Source organism: Pongo abelii, chromosome 7, assembly GCF_028885655.2.
Source record: "Pongo abelii isolate AG06213 chromosome 7, NHGRI_mPonAbe1-v2.0_pri, whole genome shotgun sequence".
In the NCBI taxonomy this organism is placed as follows: domain Eukaryota; kingdom Metazoa; phylum Chordata; class Mammalia; order Primates; family Hominidae; genus Pongo; species Pongo abelii.
This window is the reverse complement of record NC_071992.2, coordinates 160852152-160867678: the sequence shown is the minus strand read 5'-3', so window position 1 is coordinate 160867678 and position 15527 is coordinate 160852152. Positions and strand designations below refer to the sequence as shown.

The 15527-nt window shown below is 59.5% G+C and overlaps 3 protein-coding genes across 15 annotated transcripts; 2 read left to right on the top strand and 1 right to left on the bottom strand.

Moving 5' to 3' along the window:
* Positions 1 to 666: 666 nt before the first annotated feature.
* SLC52A2 (solute carrier family 52 member 2) lies at positions 667 to 3392 on the bottom strand. Of its 8 annotated transcripts, none has more exons than XM_054519312.2 (5): positions 3248 to 3392; positions 2416 to 2655; positions 1444 to 2314; positions 1224 to 1347; positions 667 to 1135 (listed from the first exon to the last, which is right to left on the bottom strand). In XM_054519312.2, the coding sequence occupies exons 2-5, from the start codon at positions 2543 to 2545 to the stop codon at positions 923 to 925; spliced, it is 1338 nt and encodes a 445-aa protein (XP_054375287.2). In that variant the 5' UTR covers positions 2546 to 2655; positions 3248 to 3392; the 3' UTR covers positions 667 to 922. The 8 variants fall into 8 exon arrangements, with proteins under 8 accessions (XP_054375287.2, XP_063583037.1, XP_009242461.3 ...); XM_063726967.1 differs by having other exon boundaries at positions 2416 to 2651; positions 3248 to 3296; XM_009244186.4 differs by having other exon boundaries at positions 2958 to 3295.
* Positions 3393 to 3404: 12 nt separating this feature from the next.
* Positions 3405 to 6490, top strand: FBXL6 (F-box and leucine rich repeat protein 6). 2 transcript variants are annotated; one of them, XM_024251222.3, is made up of 9 exons: positions 3405 to 3832; positions 4078 to 4236; positions 4362 to 4425; positions 4743 to 4874; positions 4949 to 5056; positions 5148 to 5261; positions 5330 to 5561; positions 5708 to 5954; positions 6245 to 6490. In XM_024251222.3, the coding sequence occupies exons 1-9, from the start codon at positions 3405 to 3407 to the stop codon at positions 6390 to 6392; spliced, it is 1632 nt and encodes a 543-aa protein (XP_024106990.1). In that variant the 3' UTR covers positions 6393 to 6490. The 2 variants fall into 2 exon arrangements, with proteins under 2 accessions (XP_024106990.1, XP_054375282.1); XM_054519307.2 differs by lacking the exons at positions 4949 to 5056; positions 5148 to 5261.
* A 17-nt stretch (positions 6491 to 6507) lies between these two features.
* On the top strand, positions 6508 to 9696 carry TMEM249 (transmembrane protein 249). 5 transcript variants are annotated; one of them, XM_009244187.4, is made up of 6 exons: positions 6508 to 7054; positions 7129 to 7279; positions 7569 to 7663; positions 7751 to 7946; positions 8037 to 8122; positions 8373 to 8675. In XM_009244187.4, exons 2-6 carry the CDS (start codon positions 7129 to 7131, stop codon positions 8553 to 8555), a joined length of 711 nt encoding a protein of 236 aa, XP_009242462.2. In that variant the 5' UTR covers positions 6508 to 7054; the 3' UTR covers positions 8556 to 8675. The 5 variants fall into 5 exon arrangements, 3 of the variants coding, with proteins under 3 accessions (XP_009242462.2, XP_054375297.2, XP_054375296.2); XM_054519322.2 differs by having other exon boundaries at positions 6625 to 6900; positions 7055 to 7279; XR_008509441.2 differs by lacking the exons at positions 6508 to 7054; positions 7129 to 7279 and adding an exon at positions 8746 to 9696 and having other exon boundaries at positions 7378 to 7663; positions 8373 to 8627.
* Positions 9697 to 15527: the final 5831 nt, after the last annotated feature.

Here is a 15527-nt window from a genome sequence, read left to right as displayed (position 1 = left end):
GCCCAGGCTGCTCAGGGCCAGGGGCAGTGTGCCAGCAGCCCAGGGAGAAGGCAGCTGTAGCCAAGTCTGCCTAAAGAAAGGGTTTGGGGCCTTTGGGGGTCTGATTGCAGGAGGAGTTGTCACTGAGAGGCTGGAGGCTCAGGGGAGGGGGTAATGCTCAGGCCAAACGGTCCTGATGGGCTAAAACCTTAAACTCTGTTTCTTCTGAGTCCCCCTCACTGAGTACCCCGGTGCCTGCACACCACCAACCCCCTGGTGTAAATCCCTAGCAGGAAACTCCTGGGAAGCTAGCAGGCAAACAGTCATTCCAGGGCTAAGGGTGGACAGGGAGCTCAGCACATCGCAGCCCCATCCGACTGACCTTCATGCCCTTGAGAGGTGCTCGTGGAGCAGTGGCCTTGCCAGGAAGCGGCTCCTCTACTCCTCTGACCACCGAAGCTGGTAGCTCGTGTGGGCCCAGAGAACCCAAGGCAGTTCCAAGAAGTAATGTGGGGGAGTCTGGGCTCAGAGGGCATGACTGTACGATCCGTGAGACCAGCCTGTGGTGGGTAAGGATTTGCCCAGGGCCTGGGGAGAGGTGGCCCCTGTTAAACAGGCCAAGCCATGGCTCTAGTTCAGGGAAGCATCCATACAGAGAGACGTGTTCAAAGAATTAATGCCAACTCATTAAATAAAAATGTTTTATTATGCAAACCACATGTAGGTCCCAGGCTCAAGGGCTTACCCTACAGCCCCCACCGGTCCCTGGCTCCAAGCCTACTCCTTGCCTTGCCCGCCCTGGAGAGCCAGGGTCTTCTATGGAGTGTGTAAGTGTCCACGAGTGTACCGCTGCGCAGGCCTCCTGGGCTGCAGGCACTCAGGCATGATGGCAGCATTGAGGGAAAGACAGGTGTTGGGGAGCGGGGTCCCCACCTGCCCAGGCTCAGGAGTCACAGGGGTCTGCACAGTCCTTTCTGCTGTGGAACACGTGATAGATGCTGGTAGGGGGGAACATAGCAACAGCGCCGAGCAGAGAGCCCACCTGGATGGCCACGCCAGCTGCCAGCAATGCTGGCCGGCCCCCGCCATGCAGCAGGGAGCTGGCTGCCACCTTCACGTAGGAGAACACGCCAAGACACAGCACCCACGACAGCACCTGAGGGGGACACAGCACCAGCTGAGCGTGAGATGTGCCTGCTCCAGGGCAACGCCCCCTGCCCCACTTCATGTCCCCCTGTGCTCACCACGAGGACCACCCCTGCTGAGGTGCCCACCAGGGGCGGGCAGGGGCTCAGGACTGCCAGCGCCATCAGGTAGCCCCCACAGAGCACGCCCAGCAGAGAGAGGCCGCCCAGCCCCGCCAAGGACCTGCAGTGAGTGAGCAGAATGTCAGGGCTGACTGCGCCAGGACCTGGCTCCCAGCCCTGAGTTCCACCCGCACAGGGGCTGGGGGTCCTTGTGTACCTGCACAGCACACCCATGGCCAGGAAGCAGGCCAGGGGATTGGCAGCACTGCCCAGCACCACAGCCAGGTGGTAGGCCAGACGCCCGTAGGGTAAGCAGGAAAAGCTCTGCACGGCAGGCAGCACGCCGTTGGTCAGCGCGTTGGTGGCGGCCAACAGGCCCAGCAGGCAGGCACTGCGGGCTGAGAAAAGCTGATAGGCCTTAGGGTCTGGACCAGGAGTGGTGGCTGCTGCCTGGCTTGGTGGCTCTTGCAATGGTGAGGCCTCTTCTACCTCTTCCTCTGCTCCTAGGGCTCCCACCTGGAGGCCTGATCCTAAGTCCCCTGTGGGTACAGATGGTGGTGGCGGCAACAGCAGCAGGAGACCCTGGAAGGCAGCAGCTGAAGCAACCAGAAGAGCAGTCAGTGCCCAGAAGAAGGTGCTGGCGGGAAAACGCTCAAGGAAGTCGAGCGGGGGGCCAGGGGTGCCGTTGATAGGGGCTGGCGGGCACTCGAGGCGGCCCACACCCTGCGCTAGGGCCAACACGCAGGGCAGCAGGGCACTCAGGCCTTGACCCAGGAAGAATGACCGTAAGAAGCGAGGTGGCAGGTGGCTCAAGAAGGGCAGGAAAGTGACATTAGAGGCACAGCATGCCAGTGCCAGCACAAAGGCCAGTGCTAGGAAGGCCACGGAATGCAACTGTCCTGCCACCGGGGCCACATGGTGCCACAGAGAGGCCAGCAGGGCTGTGCCCACCATGCCCAGCACCTGCACCACCCGGATGGGGACCTGCTCATCCTTTCCTGGGGCCAGCCTCCTCCAGAGGGTCACCACCAGCAGACCCAGGTTCCCCAGCGCCACAAGCACAGAGACGTAGGAGGGGAGGCTCCAACCTGCAGGGAAGAGAGAAGGCTATGTCAGGGGCATGATGCCCAAGGGAAGAAGAGTGCCAAAGCCCACCTTCCTGGGCACACCTGCACCTCCTCCCACTCACCCTCTGGAAGCTCTTTGACCACCACAGGTAGCTCCACCCAGATCCCATTGACCGCAGCCCAGGAGCCCATGCCGAAGAGAGCCACCAGCAGGTGGGTCAGCACCGGACGGGCGGGCGTGGGTGCTGCCATTCAGCCCAAAGCTGGGCCCTTCCAGGTCAGGGCAAAGGTCACAGCCAGTTCTTTTCCCACCTAGGGCCAGAGACGCTTTAGCTCTCCTGAGAACTGAAGACCTCTTCTAGCTTGAAAGAAACAGAGAAGCAGGTAGGATGCAGAGCCGAACTCCGAACAGGGTGAGACCAGGGGAACTGGGGGAGCCCCGGGCAGGAGTGGAGATGGGGAGGATTGGCTAAAACGTACCCAGCAGCACCGCCCGCCAGCGTCGGGACCGCCGGTAGGTAGGGAAGCAGGAAGCCGGCCCGAGTCGCTGCGGCCCCAGGGGAGGAGGCCGAAGGAGCGAGTGTAGCCCTCCTCTCCAGAGAGAGGCGGGGCTGGAGTCACCGCAACCACCACCCCAAGCCGGACGCCGGGAAAGGGCGCCTACCAGCAAGAGCCACGCACGCCCCACGGCTTCACGGTGCCCGCGACCGCAGGAGCCAAGTCAGATCCTAGGGGAGTGGCCGGGACGGCTCTGCTCGGAGGAGCGCCGCCCTCTCGCTAGCCTCAGGTGGGCAACCCGGGAGCCGTCCGGTCCCTGCGCCTGCCGGTCCCGCGCCCGGTGCGCTTCCGCTCCAGTGCCGGCTTCCCGCCACGCCAGGACACCGCCGTCCGGCCCAGGGACGCCACCTCAGCCCAGAGCGCGCACGACCCAGCAGCAGCCACGACCCGACTCACCCGTGGCGGCTCCGGGCCCGCCCCCGGCATGGCCACGACCGGAAGTTCCGCCCCGGAAGCGGGTCGGCGGGCGGGCGCTGAGAGGAGCCGGGGGGTGTCGGTCTATAAGCCTTGCCCGTTCCGCTCCCTGGGGCTTCCCCGAGCGCCGTTGGTGGTCATGGCTGCTCCAGCCTCCGGGCAGGTCCGACGCAGAGCCCGGGCAGCGCCGCGGCCCCGCAAGGCCGAGGACTGGTGGTGGGACCGGCTGGCGCCGAGGGGCTCGGGGTACCACCTGCTGCAGTCCGACAACATGCTGCTGGTGCTGTCCGAACCCGGCCCCGCCCGGCCCCGCGCACAGCGACGCGCTGCCCGCCGCACTCCCCGGCAGCCGCCCCCGGGCCTCCGCGCCGCGGCCAAGCCCAAGGCCAGGCTCAGGCCCAAGCCAGCGCCCTCGCCCGCGGCCGCGCGCGCACCCGCACCTGCACCCACGCCCACGCCCGAGGAAGGGCAAGACGCGGGCTGGGGAGACCGCATTCCCTTGGAAATCCTGGTGCAGATTTTCGGGTTGTTGGTGGCGGCGGACGGCCCCATGCCCTTCCTGGGCAGGTAACGCTGCTGCCGGGCCCGCCGCCGAGCGTAGCGGCTTGGGCCAGACGTGGTCCGAGCGGTGGCCCGGGCGGGGGCGGAGGGCGAAAGCATCGGAGCGCGCACTCCTCCGTCCGAGAGCGCAACCCCTTAGGCGCCCAGTTGGAGTCCCAGGAGCCCGGCTTTGAGCCGGGGTGTCCACTGCGCTGCGAGAGGGGGGCATCGCCTACGGAGGGGCCGGCATCCTCAGCACGCTGTCCTCCCAGGGCTGCGCGCGTGTGCCGCCGCTGGCAGGAGGCCGCTTCCCAACCCGCGCTCTGGCATACCGTGACCCTGTCGTCCCCGCTGGTCGGCCGGCCTGCCAAGGGCGGGGTCAAGGCGGAGAAGAAGCTCCTTGCTTCCCTGGAGTGGCTTATGCCCAATCGGTGAGGGGTTCCCTCTCTTCCTTACCCCTGGCTCCAGGCTCCTTCTGTCTCCCTGCGCCAAGGTGTTGGGTGGGAAGGACTCGTGTGGGAACATTAGTGCAGCTCTGCCTCTGCTGTCGGCCCAGGTTTTCACAGCTCCAGAGGCTGACCCTCATCCACTGGAAGTCTCAGGTACACCCCGTGTTGAAGGTGAGAGCTCCAGGCTGCCCTGCACACCAGCTGTGACCCTCTGGGACTGTTCAGTACTCTAGGAAGTGGGTCAGGCACCTTGGGGGCCCAACGCTGCTCCGTGGGGATGTCTGCCTGCCTGCCTGGTTCTCTTTTCCTGCTGTTTCCTCCAGCAGGGAGGTATCAGAGGCGAGGACACCCAAGTAGGCCTGGCATGGGTAGAAAGGAGGTCACAGCTAAGGCGGTAGAGTGGGATTGGCACCAGCCACTTGTCTGTTTCCCTTGTGGATCTTAGCCTGTCCTCTCCCAACCCCAGCTGCCCCTCTGTCTCCCCGCAGCTGGTAGGTGAGTGCTGTCCTCGGCTCACTTTCCTCAAGCTCTCCGGCTGCCACGGCGTGACTGCTGACGCTCTGGTCATGCTAGCCAAAGCCTGCTGCCAGCTCCATAGCCTGGACCTACAGCACTCCATGGTAAGCCCTGTGTCCCAAGGGGCCCTAAAAAAACCCAGGCCGGGGTGACGGGTGCTCTTGTATTGGGGCCCCAGGTGGAGTCCACAGCTGTGGTGAGCTTCTTGGAGGAGGCAGGGTCCCGAATGCGCAGGTTGTGGCTGACCTACAGCTCCCAGACGACAGCCATCCTGGGCGCACTGCTGGTAGGTTGGCATTGGTGGGAGAAGAGGCAGATGCTGAGGTGGGGACTGCCAGGCCACTGACCCTGTGACCCCCCTCACCCCACCTCTGCAGGGCAGCTGCTGCCCGCAGCTCCAGGTCCTGGAGGTGAGCACCGGTATCAACCGTAATAGCATTCCCCTTCAGCTGCCTGTCGAGGCTCTGCAGAAAGGCTGCCCTCAGCTCCAGGTACCTGGCGCCCTGCCTCTCCCACCTGTCACACCCTCCCCCATCTACAGCCTGGGCCTTGCCCCCAGGTGCTGCGGCTGCTGAACCTGATGTGGCTGCCCAAGCCTCCAGGACGAGGGGCGGCTCCCGGACCAGGCTTCCCCAGCCTGGAGGAGCTCTGCCTGGCGAGTTCAACCTGCAACTTTGTGAGCAACGAGGTCCTGGGCCGCCTACTCCACGGCTCTCCCAACCTGCGCTTACTGGATCTTCGTGGCTGTGCGCGCATCACGCCGGCTGGCCTTCAGGATCTGCCATGTCGGGGTCAGTGGTTCTGGGTTGTGGCCAGGCACGTGAGGTGTGGGGGCCCTTGTGCTGTGCCAGGGTCAGCGGTCCTGGGTGGTGGCCAGGTGGGTGAGGTGTGGGGACCCTTGTTGCCCTGCAGCTTATGCTCACTCCTCTCACTGCAGAGCTGGAGCAGCTTCATCTGGGCCTGTATGGCACGTCAGACCGGCTGACTCTAGCCAAGGAGGGCAGCCCCTTGTTGACCCAGAAGTGGTGCCATACACTGCGAGAACTGGACTTGAGTGGCCAGTGGTTCAGTGAGAAGGACCTGGAGCAGGCCCTGGCTGCCTTCTTAAGCACCCCTGGAAGCTCACACCCAGCCCTGTGCTCTCTTAATCTCAGGGGCACCCGGGTCACACCAAGCACGGTCAGGTCAGCATCCCCTACCCCAGTCCCTGGAGCCAGTGTGGCTGTCACCACGTCTGCCTGGGGCCTGGAAGTTGTGTCCTGCCTGGCCTGAGACCTCCAAGGGTCAGAGGGGCATGCATACTGTCCAAGCCCCTGCGTGGGGTGGGCTTGAGGACACCAGGGGAAGTGGGCTTGGCCTTGGTGGCTATAGGTGGCAGAGCCAAGTGTGGAACACCAGCAGGCACAGCCTCCCTAGCCTGGCCCAGCCCTTCTGGGGCAACAGCTCAACTTCCTGTGGTCTGCCCTCCCCACAGCTCTGTGATCAGCAGCTGCCCAGGCCTGCTCTACCTCAACCTGGAGTCCTGCCGCTGCCTTCCCCGGGGTCTGAAGCGGGCCTACCGGGGCCTGGAGGAAGTCCAGTGGTGTCTGGAGCAGCTGCTCACCAGCCCCTCACCCAGCTAGGCAGCCACAGACCTGGGACACCTCAGCCAGCCTGCCCCCCTCACCTTTGCCCAATTTCAGATATTTGAGCATTTTGTTAAAATAAAACGTTTTTAGAAGTTTTGTGTGTGTGGTCCTCAGGGTAGGGTTGGACAACAGGTTATACCTGATGGAGCCACTGGGGCCACAGCCGTCCCAGAGCCTGTGTGTTGTGGGGTCAGGGTGGCCCCATGGGCTCTTGAGCCTGCAGGTGGCCATGCCTTTGCCTGCCCACTGCTGGGTCCAGTGTGTGTGTTCCGCCCTCGGGGACACTGGTGAGCTTGTCTGTGGTTGCATGTGGCAGGGGGGGGGGCCCGCCCAGCTGTGGGGCGCACTGAGGGGTCCCCGTCTGCAAATTTCTCTCCAGCTCAGGCCTGGGGTGTCCACCCTTCACATGAAGACTGAACAGGCCATACAGGGGGCCTCCAGTGGATGGACTGGCCAAGAAGTTAATGCTCGCTGCAGGACCTCACCCCACACTCCTTAAGAGGTGATCAACAGAGGAGCCCCTTCTAGAACCTACCCAGAACTTCTAGAACCCCTCCGTGGTCCACCCTGGGCCGCTCCCTGGCCTCGCTGCCCTGTCAGTCGCCTATGAGCTCCTCCTTCCTGGGCCTGTAGCCCTAGAGAATTTGCTCACCCAGGTAGGAGTGCCGCTGTGGGCAGTGGGCGGCGGCAGCGGAGGAGCGGCCAGGCTGACCACCTCTGCCTGACTCAGATGCCTAAGGGCCGGGCCGGCAGCCTGCCCACGACCTCCATCGGCTGGCGCTTCCAGCTCTGGTCCCTAGGACTCTCCTGCCCGGAGCGCCACCTGGCCAGGCGCCTCAAGAACAATAGCTTCTACCCATTCATGCAGCAGCAGCCAAACGGTGCGCGCGAGGCGGGGCGGGGGCGGGGGCGGGGGCGGGGGCGGGGCGGGGCGGGGCAGGGCAGGGAAGGGCGGGTCGGGGGAGGAGGGAGACGGGCCCGAGGCCTGAATGGGGCGGAGCCAGGTGGGCAGGGCCAGGGCGCTGGGTGGGGCCGGCCGGTGCTCCTGGGGACCGAGACGCCGCCTCCGCGAGCCTTGCGCGGACCCAGCTAGTACGGGCCAAGCCCTGGCACCGCCACCCCCGGCTGCGGGCAGGGCCGGGGCGTCCTCACGCACCGCGCCTCCCCCAGTCTTCGTGCTCGAGTACTACCTGGACACACTGTGGAAGGGGATGCTGCTCTTCATCATCAGCGTGGTCCTGGCCAGCTTCAGCTCCCTGAGAGAGGTGTGAGCTCCTGGGCCTGACCCCCACCGCCCTCCTCCCCTGAGGGCCGGCCCCGCGCCGCTCAGACGCTCCCCGTGGCGCCTGCAGGTGCAGAAGCAAGAGACCTGGGTCTTCCTCGTGTACGGCGTGGGCGTGGGCCTGTGGCTCGTGATCTCGTCGCTGCCGCAGCGCCGCCTGGTGCTGAACCACACGCGCGGCGTGTACCACTTCTCCATTCAGGGCCGCACCGTGTGCCAGGGCCCCTTGCACCTGGTCTACGTGCGCCTGGCGCTCAGCTCCGACGGTAACGGGCCGGGAGGGTGGGCCAGGGACGGGGAGGCCGCTTGGGAGGTCGGAGGGGCGGCCAGGCCTGCTAAGTCCGCTCTCCCCGCAGCCTACGGAAGGTGCTTCTTCCAGCTGGTCCTCGGCGGCCACAGGTTGGAGCCCCTGGTGCTGGTGCAGCTGTCGGAGCACTATGAGGTGGGTCCCGCCCAGACACGCGCCCTCCTCGGGACACGATGACACCGATCACTGTTTAAGGTCTTTGGGTGGGGCCGTTTCCGCACGCAGAGGGTAAATACAACACGGTCTTCGGTGCTCGGGGCCGTGGAGAGGGCGCCGGGGCTTCGGGCAGGACTGGGGATGCGGCCTGGTAGGGGAAGGAGACGCCTGGCCGGCGACTCGGGTCTGTCTTGTCCCGGCCCCAGTTGAGCGCCACCTGCTCCCACAGCAAATGGAATACTTGGGCCGTTACATCGCCCGGAAACTCAACATCAACTACTTCGACTACCTGGCCACCTCCTACCGGCACGTGGTTCGCCACTGGCCACCCCCTGGCACTGGCACTGTGATGCTGGGCAAGAACCCCATGGGTCACAAACCCAGCTCCTCTCAGTCCAGCTTGGAGGTGTGACTCTGAGGGCCTCCCCCACTCCGGGACTTCGTTCTCAGTAACCTCCCAGCCCCACTCTGGGGCAGATCAAATGTGAGTCCCACTCACTGGCCTTCCTTTCAATAAAGCTGCCTCAGCTTCCACACGGGTCATTTTAGGGGGCAGGGGAGGCCCTCTGGTGCCTAGGTCTTCCACTGTTGCGCACTCCTAGGACCTCAGAGAGCCTGTGCCTTCCAGCTGACTGAAGCAAACCCCACAGCTTGGTTCAAAGACAGAACAGCTGAGAGCAAGGGATGGCATATAGCCAGGCCTCTCAGGTTCCGCCCATCACTAGAGAGGCTGGGAACTCCGTCTCCTCTTAGCCAGCAGCACTTAAGTTGTCCTACCTGACCTCAGAGGTGCTGACCAATGCGTGGAATCCAGGAGTCAGAATCTGGCCCATTCTGGACCCCGTGCCTGCTGCTACTCCAACCAGCAATGGGGTGGGGTGCGGCCAGAGAACAAGCCCTGTGCCTGGGGTGCATGCTTGCCCAGTACCCACAAAGCTGCTGCTGCTTGCCTCCAGGGGGGTGGGCGCGAGAGTCCCGGGCCAGGGTGCAGGGCCTCCTAGGAGGGAGGATGTGCAGTGCCCTGATACCCACTTGCCGTGCCCACTGGAACCCCAGGCCCGCGCCCCTGACACCCACTCGCCGTGCCCACTGGAACCCCAGGCCCGCGCCCCTGACACCCGCTCACTGTGCCCGCTGGAACCCCAGGCCCGCACTACCCTGTCCAGTGGATCCCCCAGCTCTCACTGCAGCACCTGAGGCCTCCTGAGTGCTGGGGGCTGTTGTGGAAGCCGAGAAGGCTGTGGGCCATGGGGTCCCAGGGAAAGCAGCACCTGGCTCTCCGGATCTTCAGGCATTATCAGCTGAATGTCCCTGCAACCAGGAGCAGCTACATAATTTGCAGGGCTCCATGCCAAATGAAAATTTGGAGCCCATTGTTAGGAAGTTATTAAGTGGGGTGCAGTGGTGTATACTTGTAGTCTCAGCTGCTCAGGAGGCTGAGGTGAGAGGACAGCTTAAACCCAGGAGTTCAAGGCTAGCCTGGACAACATAGTAAGATCCTAGTCTCTAATAAAATAAACAATAAAAATAAAAATAAAGTTATTAAGAATTTCAAGATAGACTGGGCGTGGTGGCTCACGCCTGTCATCCCAGCACTTTGGGAGGCCGAGGTGGGCGGATCATCTGAGGTCAGGAGTTCGAGACCAGCCTGACCAACATGGTGAAACCCTGTTTCTACTAAAAATATATAATTAGCTGGGCGTTGTGGTTCATGCCTGTAACGTCAGCTACTCGGGAGGCTGAAGGAATAGAATCGCTTGAACCTGGGAGGCGGAGGTTGCAGTAAGCAGAGATCGAGCCATTGCACTCCAGCCTGGGCGACAGAGCGAGACTCCATCCCAAAACGACAACGACAACAACAACAACAGCAACAAAAATCCAAGTATGGGGACTTTCTGAGCCTGGGGCCCTGTGTGACTGCCCAGGTTGCAGGCTCATGAAGCCAGTTCTGCCTGGAACCATGACTTAGAGTCTCCACTTGATCCCCAATCCCAAGGCCGCTCAAAACTCACTCCCCAGCCCCTCTCTGGGCACACAGGCACCCTGGCCCCTTTCTGGGCACACAGGCACCCCGGCCCCTCTCTGGGCACACAGGCACCCCGGCCCCTCTCTGGGCATACAGGCACCCTGGCCCCTCTCTGGGGCAGGATCTGGGGGCTACTGAAGTGGCTTTAGGTAATCCCTGGGAGCAATTGTTATTAACAGCACAAGTGCAGGGACCCCCACTCCCCAGAAGATGGGGCTCAAGGTGTCCTACAGTGGCAGCACCAAACTTAGGTTTGGGTTGAGGGCTCAGTTTCACTCAGGCAGGCAAAGTCCCTCCTCCCTGGAGCTGGTGATCTAAGAGGAACCCAGAATGAAGAGTGGTTGGAGGGGCAGGGTCCCTCTGGCTGGGGAGCTTTGGGGGAAGGGCATCCCGGGCAGAGAGTATGCACAGCACAAGGGCGTGATACAGGATTGAGCTGGGTGTGCTGGAGAAGCTGCAAGGGGATTGGGCTGGTCAGAGTAGAGAGGACAAGGGAGAAGGAGGCCTGAGATGAGGTGGGAAGGGCGGGCAGCATCCTTGGAGGCCATAGCTCAGAGCTTTAGTCCTGTGTGCCATGGGAATCTGCTGGAGAGCTGTAAGCAGAGATGCACTAAGACCCAGGGAGGGAGTGGTGGGGAAAGGCCAGGAGGCTGCAGGAATTGTGCAGGAAAGGGAGCCGTAGGGGCAGAGGGGAACAGAGAGGAGCAAGGACCACAGGCAGTTCTGAGCTCCGGCTCCATGGATGGGATTTGCTGCTGGGCGGGAAGTGGGCTGGGAAGAAAAGTGACTCAGGGGAGTCCAGAGTTTCTGGCCTGGGCACTGGGGCTGGAGGCCATGGGGAGAGAGGTTGGCAGTCAGGAGTTCTGAATTAGACAAGGCCTGAGGAGCTTACGGGACCTTGCGGGGGAGATTTTGAAAAGGCAGAAAGGCCCTGGGGAGAAAGGAAAGGGGGAAGCACAGACCTGAAACCATCATGCCCTGGGAGGTCCCTAAAGCTAAAGCACTAGATGAGATGTCCCTGGCAACGCAGAAGATGGGGAAGAACAGGAGGAGGGCCAAAGATGGAGCTCTGGCATCAGACACAGAGGCAGACAAGGGGCCAAGGGGAAAGAGGACCCAAACAGAGGGAGAAGGAACCCATGTTGAGTAAGATGGGGACTCATAAGAGGCACAAACACCCCTGCAGGAATAGCCTCAAGAAGGGGCCTCAGCAGCACAGAACTGGGGAGGGGAGGAGGGAGGGAGACACGGCCGAAAGGAGAGGAAAGCTCACACAAGAAGTTTCACTGTCATGGGCAGAGAAACCAGGGGGCAGCTTGCAGGAGGAAGGTCTTGCTTGTTGGTGTGCAGGTGCGCATGGCCCAATAGAGATTTTATTTATTTATTTATTGAGACCGAGTCTTGCTCTGTCACCCAGGCTGCAGTGCAGTGGCGATCTCGGCTCACTGCAACCTCTGCTTCCTGGGCTCAAGCAATTCTCCTGCCTCAGCCTCCCGAGTACCTGGGATTACAGGCCTGTGCCATCACACCTGGCTAATTTTTGTATTTTTAGTAGAGACGAGGTTTCACCATGTTGGCCAGGCTGGTCTTGAACTCCTGACCTCAGGTGATCCACCCGCCTCGGCCTCCCAAAGTGCTGGAATTACTCTGTCTCAAAACAAACAAACAAACCAATAGAATTAGGGAGCTCTGTGATTGTAGAGTTGCCCTACTAGTCCTGCATGGCTTCTACTGGACTCTATTTATGTGAAAGAGACAAATTTCCAGTTTAAGCTACTGTAATTTACATTTGTTGTTGTTGTTGTTGTCATTGTTGAGATGGAGTTTCGCCCTTTTGCCCAGGCTGGAGTGCAGTGGTATGATCTCAGCTCACTGCAACCTCTGCCTTCCTGTTCCAAGTGATTCTCCTGCCTCAGCGTCCCGAATAGCTGGGATTACAGGTGCCCGCCACCATGCCTGGCTAATTTTTGTATTTTCAGTAGAGACAGAGTTTCACCATGTTGGCCAGGCTGGTCTCAAACTCCTGACCTCATGATCTGCCTGCCTCGGCCTCCTAAAGTGCTGGGATGACAGGTGTGAGCCACCACGCCCGGCCTATTTGATCCACCTGCCTCGGCCTCCTAAAATGTTAGGATTACAGGCATGAGCCACCATGCCCAGCCTATTTGGAGTTTTCTAACAGTTGCTGGCAAGTGTGATTCTAATTAATAAAATTATTAGGCCGAACGTTGTGGCTTGTGCCTGTGATGCTAGCACTTTGGGAGGCTAAAGCAGGTGGACTGCTTGAACCCAGGAGTTCAAGACCACCCTGGGTAACGTGGTGAACCTTGTCTCTACAGAAAATACAAAAATTAGCCAGATGTGGTTCCGCACACCTGTAGTCTCAACTACTTGGGAGGCTGGGCTGAGGCAAGAGAATCGCTTGAGCCCAGGAGTTTGAGACCAGGCTAGACAACATAGTGAGACCCCATCTCTTAAAAAAAAAAAAAATGGTTGGCCGGGCGCGGTGGCTCATGCCTGTAATCCCAGCACTTTGGGAAGCCGAGGCAGGCGGATCACGAGGTCAGGAGATCAAGACCATCCTGGCTAACACGGTGAAACCCCATCTCTACTAAAAATATTTAAAAAAATTAGCTGGGCATGGTGGTGGGCACCTGTAGTCCCAGCTACTTGGGACGCTGAGGCAGGAGAATGGTGTGAACCCAGGAGGCGGAGCTTGCAGTGAGCCGAGATCGCACCACTGCACTCCAGCCTGGGCGACAGAGCGAGACTCTGTCTCAAAAAAAAAAAAAAAAAGGTTATTAGCTTTGAAGGTGGAGGGGATTAGCAGGTTTTAAGTCAAAAAGACGAGGTGTGAAATAGTCTTCCCAGGGAGCAGGAGAGTAACTGGATAGGGAAAGTACAGTAAGATTGTCAGGCAGTGTGGGGTGCTCAGTTGAGATGTGTGTCATACGTGTGAAGGGTCAGTGGATGTGGTTGTTTTTCTATAGCAAAGGTTTGCTGCTTAGACGCAAGTGTGGAGTAGGCAGTTAGTTGGGTCAAACAAGGGTAGGTGGCCGGGCCTGGTGGCTCGTGCCTGTAATCCCAGCACTTTGGGGGATCGAGGTGGGCAGATCACCTGAGCTCAGGAGTTCGAGATCAGCTTGGCCAACATGGTGAAACCCCCTCTCTACTAAAAATACAAAAATTAGCCGGGCATGGTGGTGGGCTCCTGTAATCCCAGCACTTTGGGGGATCGAGGTGGGCAGATCACCTGAGCTCAGGAGTTCGAGATCAGCTTGGCCAACATGGTGAAACCCCCTCTCTACTAAAAATACAAAAATTAGCCGGGCATGGTGGTGGGCTCCTGTAATCCCAGCCACTCGGGAGGCTGAGGCAGTAGAATCGCTTGAACCCAGGAGGCGGAGGTTGCAGTGAGCCCAGATCACGTCACTGCACCCCAGCCTTGGCAACAAGAGCGAAACTCTGTCTCAAAAAAAAAAAAAAAAGAAGAGAAAAGAAGAAAGGGCTAGGTGTGGTGGCTCACGCCTATAATCCCAGCAGTTTGGGTGACCGAGGCAGGTGTATCACAAGGTCGGGAGTTCGAGACCAGCCTGGCCAACATGGCGAAACCCGTCTCTACTAAAAATAGAAAATTAGCCGGGCATGGTGGCAGTTGCCTCTAATCACAGCTACTCAGGAGGTTGAGGGAGGAGAATCGCTTGAACCTGGAAGGCAGAGGTTGCAGTGAGCCAAGATTACACCATTGCACTCCAGCCTGGGAGACAGAGCAAGATTCCGTCTCAAAAAAAAAAAAAAAGAAAGAAAGAAAGAAAAGAAAAATAGTAACTTGACAGCGGAAGAATCTGGCAGACACCACATTAACCAGGTGACTGAGGTCAGCCTCACCAGTGATGTCACAGTGACGTCACATGAGCCCTGCGATGATGTAATGAGAAGATCACATCGCCTCCATGGTCTCCTCCCCACACCCCAAACCCTCATCACGAGAGCACATCAGACAAACCCCAACTGAGGGACACTTTACCAAAGACTCATTCAATCTATAAAATTGAGCAGTGCTCCTCAAAACTGTCAAGATCATGAAAAACAGGGAAAGACTGAGAAATTGTCACAGACCACAGGAGACTAAAGAGATGTGATAGCTAAATGCAAAGTCGTATCTTGAATTGATTTCTGTAACAGATAGAAGATGTAGATGGAAAAACTAGTGAAATTCAAATAAAGCCTGGAGTTAGCAGTAACATATCAAGGTTGGTTTCTTTTTTTTTTTTTTTTTTGCAACGGAATCTTACTCTGTCACTGAGACTGGAGTGCAGTGGTACTGTGTCAGCTCACTGCAACCTCCGTCTCCTGAGTTCAAGCAACTCTGCCTCAGCCTCCCGAGTAGCTGAGATTTCAGGTGGCCACCACCATGCTAGTTTTTTTATATTTTTAGCAGAGACGGGGTTTCACCATGTTGGCCAGGCTGGTCTTGAACTTCTGACCTCAGGGGATCCACCCACCTCGGTCTCCCAAAGTGCTGGGATTACAGGCATGAGCCACTGGGCCCAGCCCAATGTTGGTGTCTTAATTGTGACAAAGGAACCATAGGCATGGAAGACAGGCCGGGCTCAGTGGCCCACAGCTGTAATCCTAGCACTTCGAGAGGACAAGGCAGGAGGCTCCCTTGAGCCCAGGAGTTCAAGCCCAGCCTGGGCAACATAGTGCTACCTCGTCTTTACAAAAAAAAAATTTTTTTTTTTTTTAAATGGAGTCTCAATCTGTCGCCCAGGCTGGAGTGCACTGGGTATGATCCCAGCTCACTGCAATCTCCGCCTCCTGGGTTCAAGTGATTCTCCTGCCTCAGTCTCCCCAGTAGCTGGGATTACAGGCATGTGTTACCAGGCTGGGCTAATTTTTGTATTTTTTTTTTTTTTTTTTTTAAGTAGAGACAGAGTTTTACCATGTTGCCCAGGCTGGTCTTGAACTCCTGACCTCAAGTGATCTGCCTGCCTCAGCCTCCCAAAGTGCTGGGATTACAGGCGTGAGCCACCATGCCCAGCCAACTTTTTAAAAATTAGCTGGGTACAGTGACATGCACCTGTGGCTGAGGTGGCAGGGTCACTTTAGCCCAAGAGGTCGAGGCTGCAGTGAGCTGTGATTGTACCACTGCACTCTAGCCTGGACAACAGGATGAGACCCTGTTTTTTTTTTTTTTTTGAGATGGAGTCTCACTCTATCGCCCAGGCTGGAGTGCAGTGGTGTGATCTCGGCTCACTGCAAGCTCCGCCTTCCGGGTTCACGCCATTCTCCTGCCTCGGCCTCCCGAGTAGCTGGGACTACAGGCGCCTGCCACCACACCCAGATAATTTTTTT

What these genes read in the sequence shown, in the direction of transcription:
- SLC52A2 (XM_054519312.2), bottom strand. Translation starts at nt 2,545, where the DNA reads ATGGCAGCACCCACGCCCGCCCGTCCGGTGCTGACCCACCTGCTGGTG. An exon ending in GGTCAAAGAGCTTCCAGAGG is followed by an intron (nt 2,315 to 2,415) that starts GTGAGTGGGAGG and finishes TCTTCCCTGCAG; the next exon opens with GTTGGAGCCTCCCCTCCTAC. An exon ending in CAGCAGGGGTGGTCCTCGTG is followed by an intron (nt 1,136 to 1,223) that starts GTGAGCACAGGG and finishes TGTCCCCCTCAG; the next exon opens with GTGCTGTCGTGGGTGCTGTG.
- FBXL6 (XM_024251222.3), top strand. Translation starts at nt 3,405, where the DNA reads ATGGCTGCTCCAGCCTCCGGGCAGGTCCGACGCAGAGCCCGGGCAGCG. An exon ending in GAGTGGCTTATGCCCAATCG is followed by an intron (nt 4,237 to 4,361) that starts GTGAGGGGTTCC and finishes CTGTCGGCCCAG; the next exon opens with GTTTTCACAGCTCCAGAGGC. An exon ending in GTCACACCAAGCACGGTCAG is followed by an intron (nt 5,955 to 6,244) that starts GTCAGCATCCCC and finishes CCCTCCCCACAG; the next exon opens with CTCTGTGATCAGCAGCTGCC.
- TMEM249 (XM_054519321.2), top strand. Translation starts at nt 7,388, where the DNA reads ATGGGGCGGAGCCAGGTGGGCAGGGCCAGGGCGCTGGGTGGGGCCGGC. An exon ending in CCTGGCGCTCAGCTCCGACG is followed by an intron (nt 7,947 to 8,036) that starts GTAACGGGCCGG and finishes CTCTCCCCGCAG; the next exon opens with CCTACGGAAGGTGCTTCTTC. An exon ending in AGCTGTCGGAGCACTATGAG is followed by an intron (nt 8,123 to 8,372) that starts GTGGGTCCCGCC and finishes CTGCTCCCACAG; the next exon opens with CAAATGGAATACTTGGGCCG.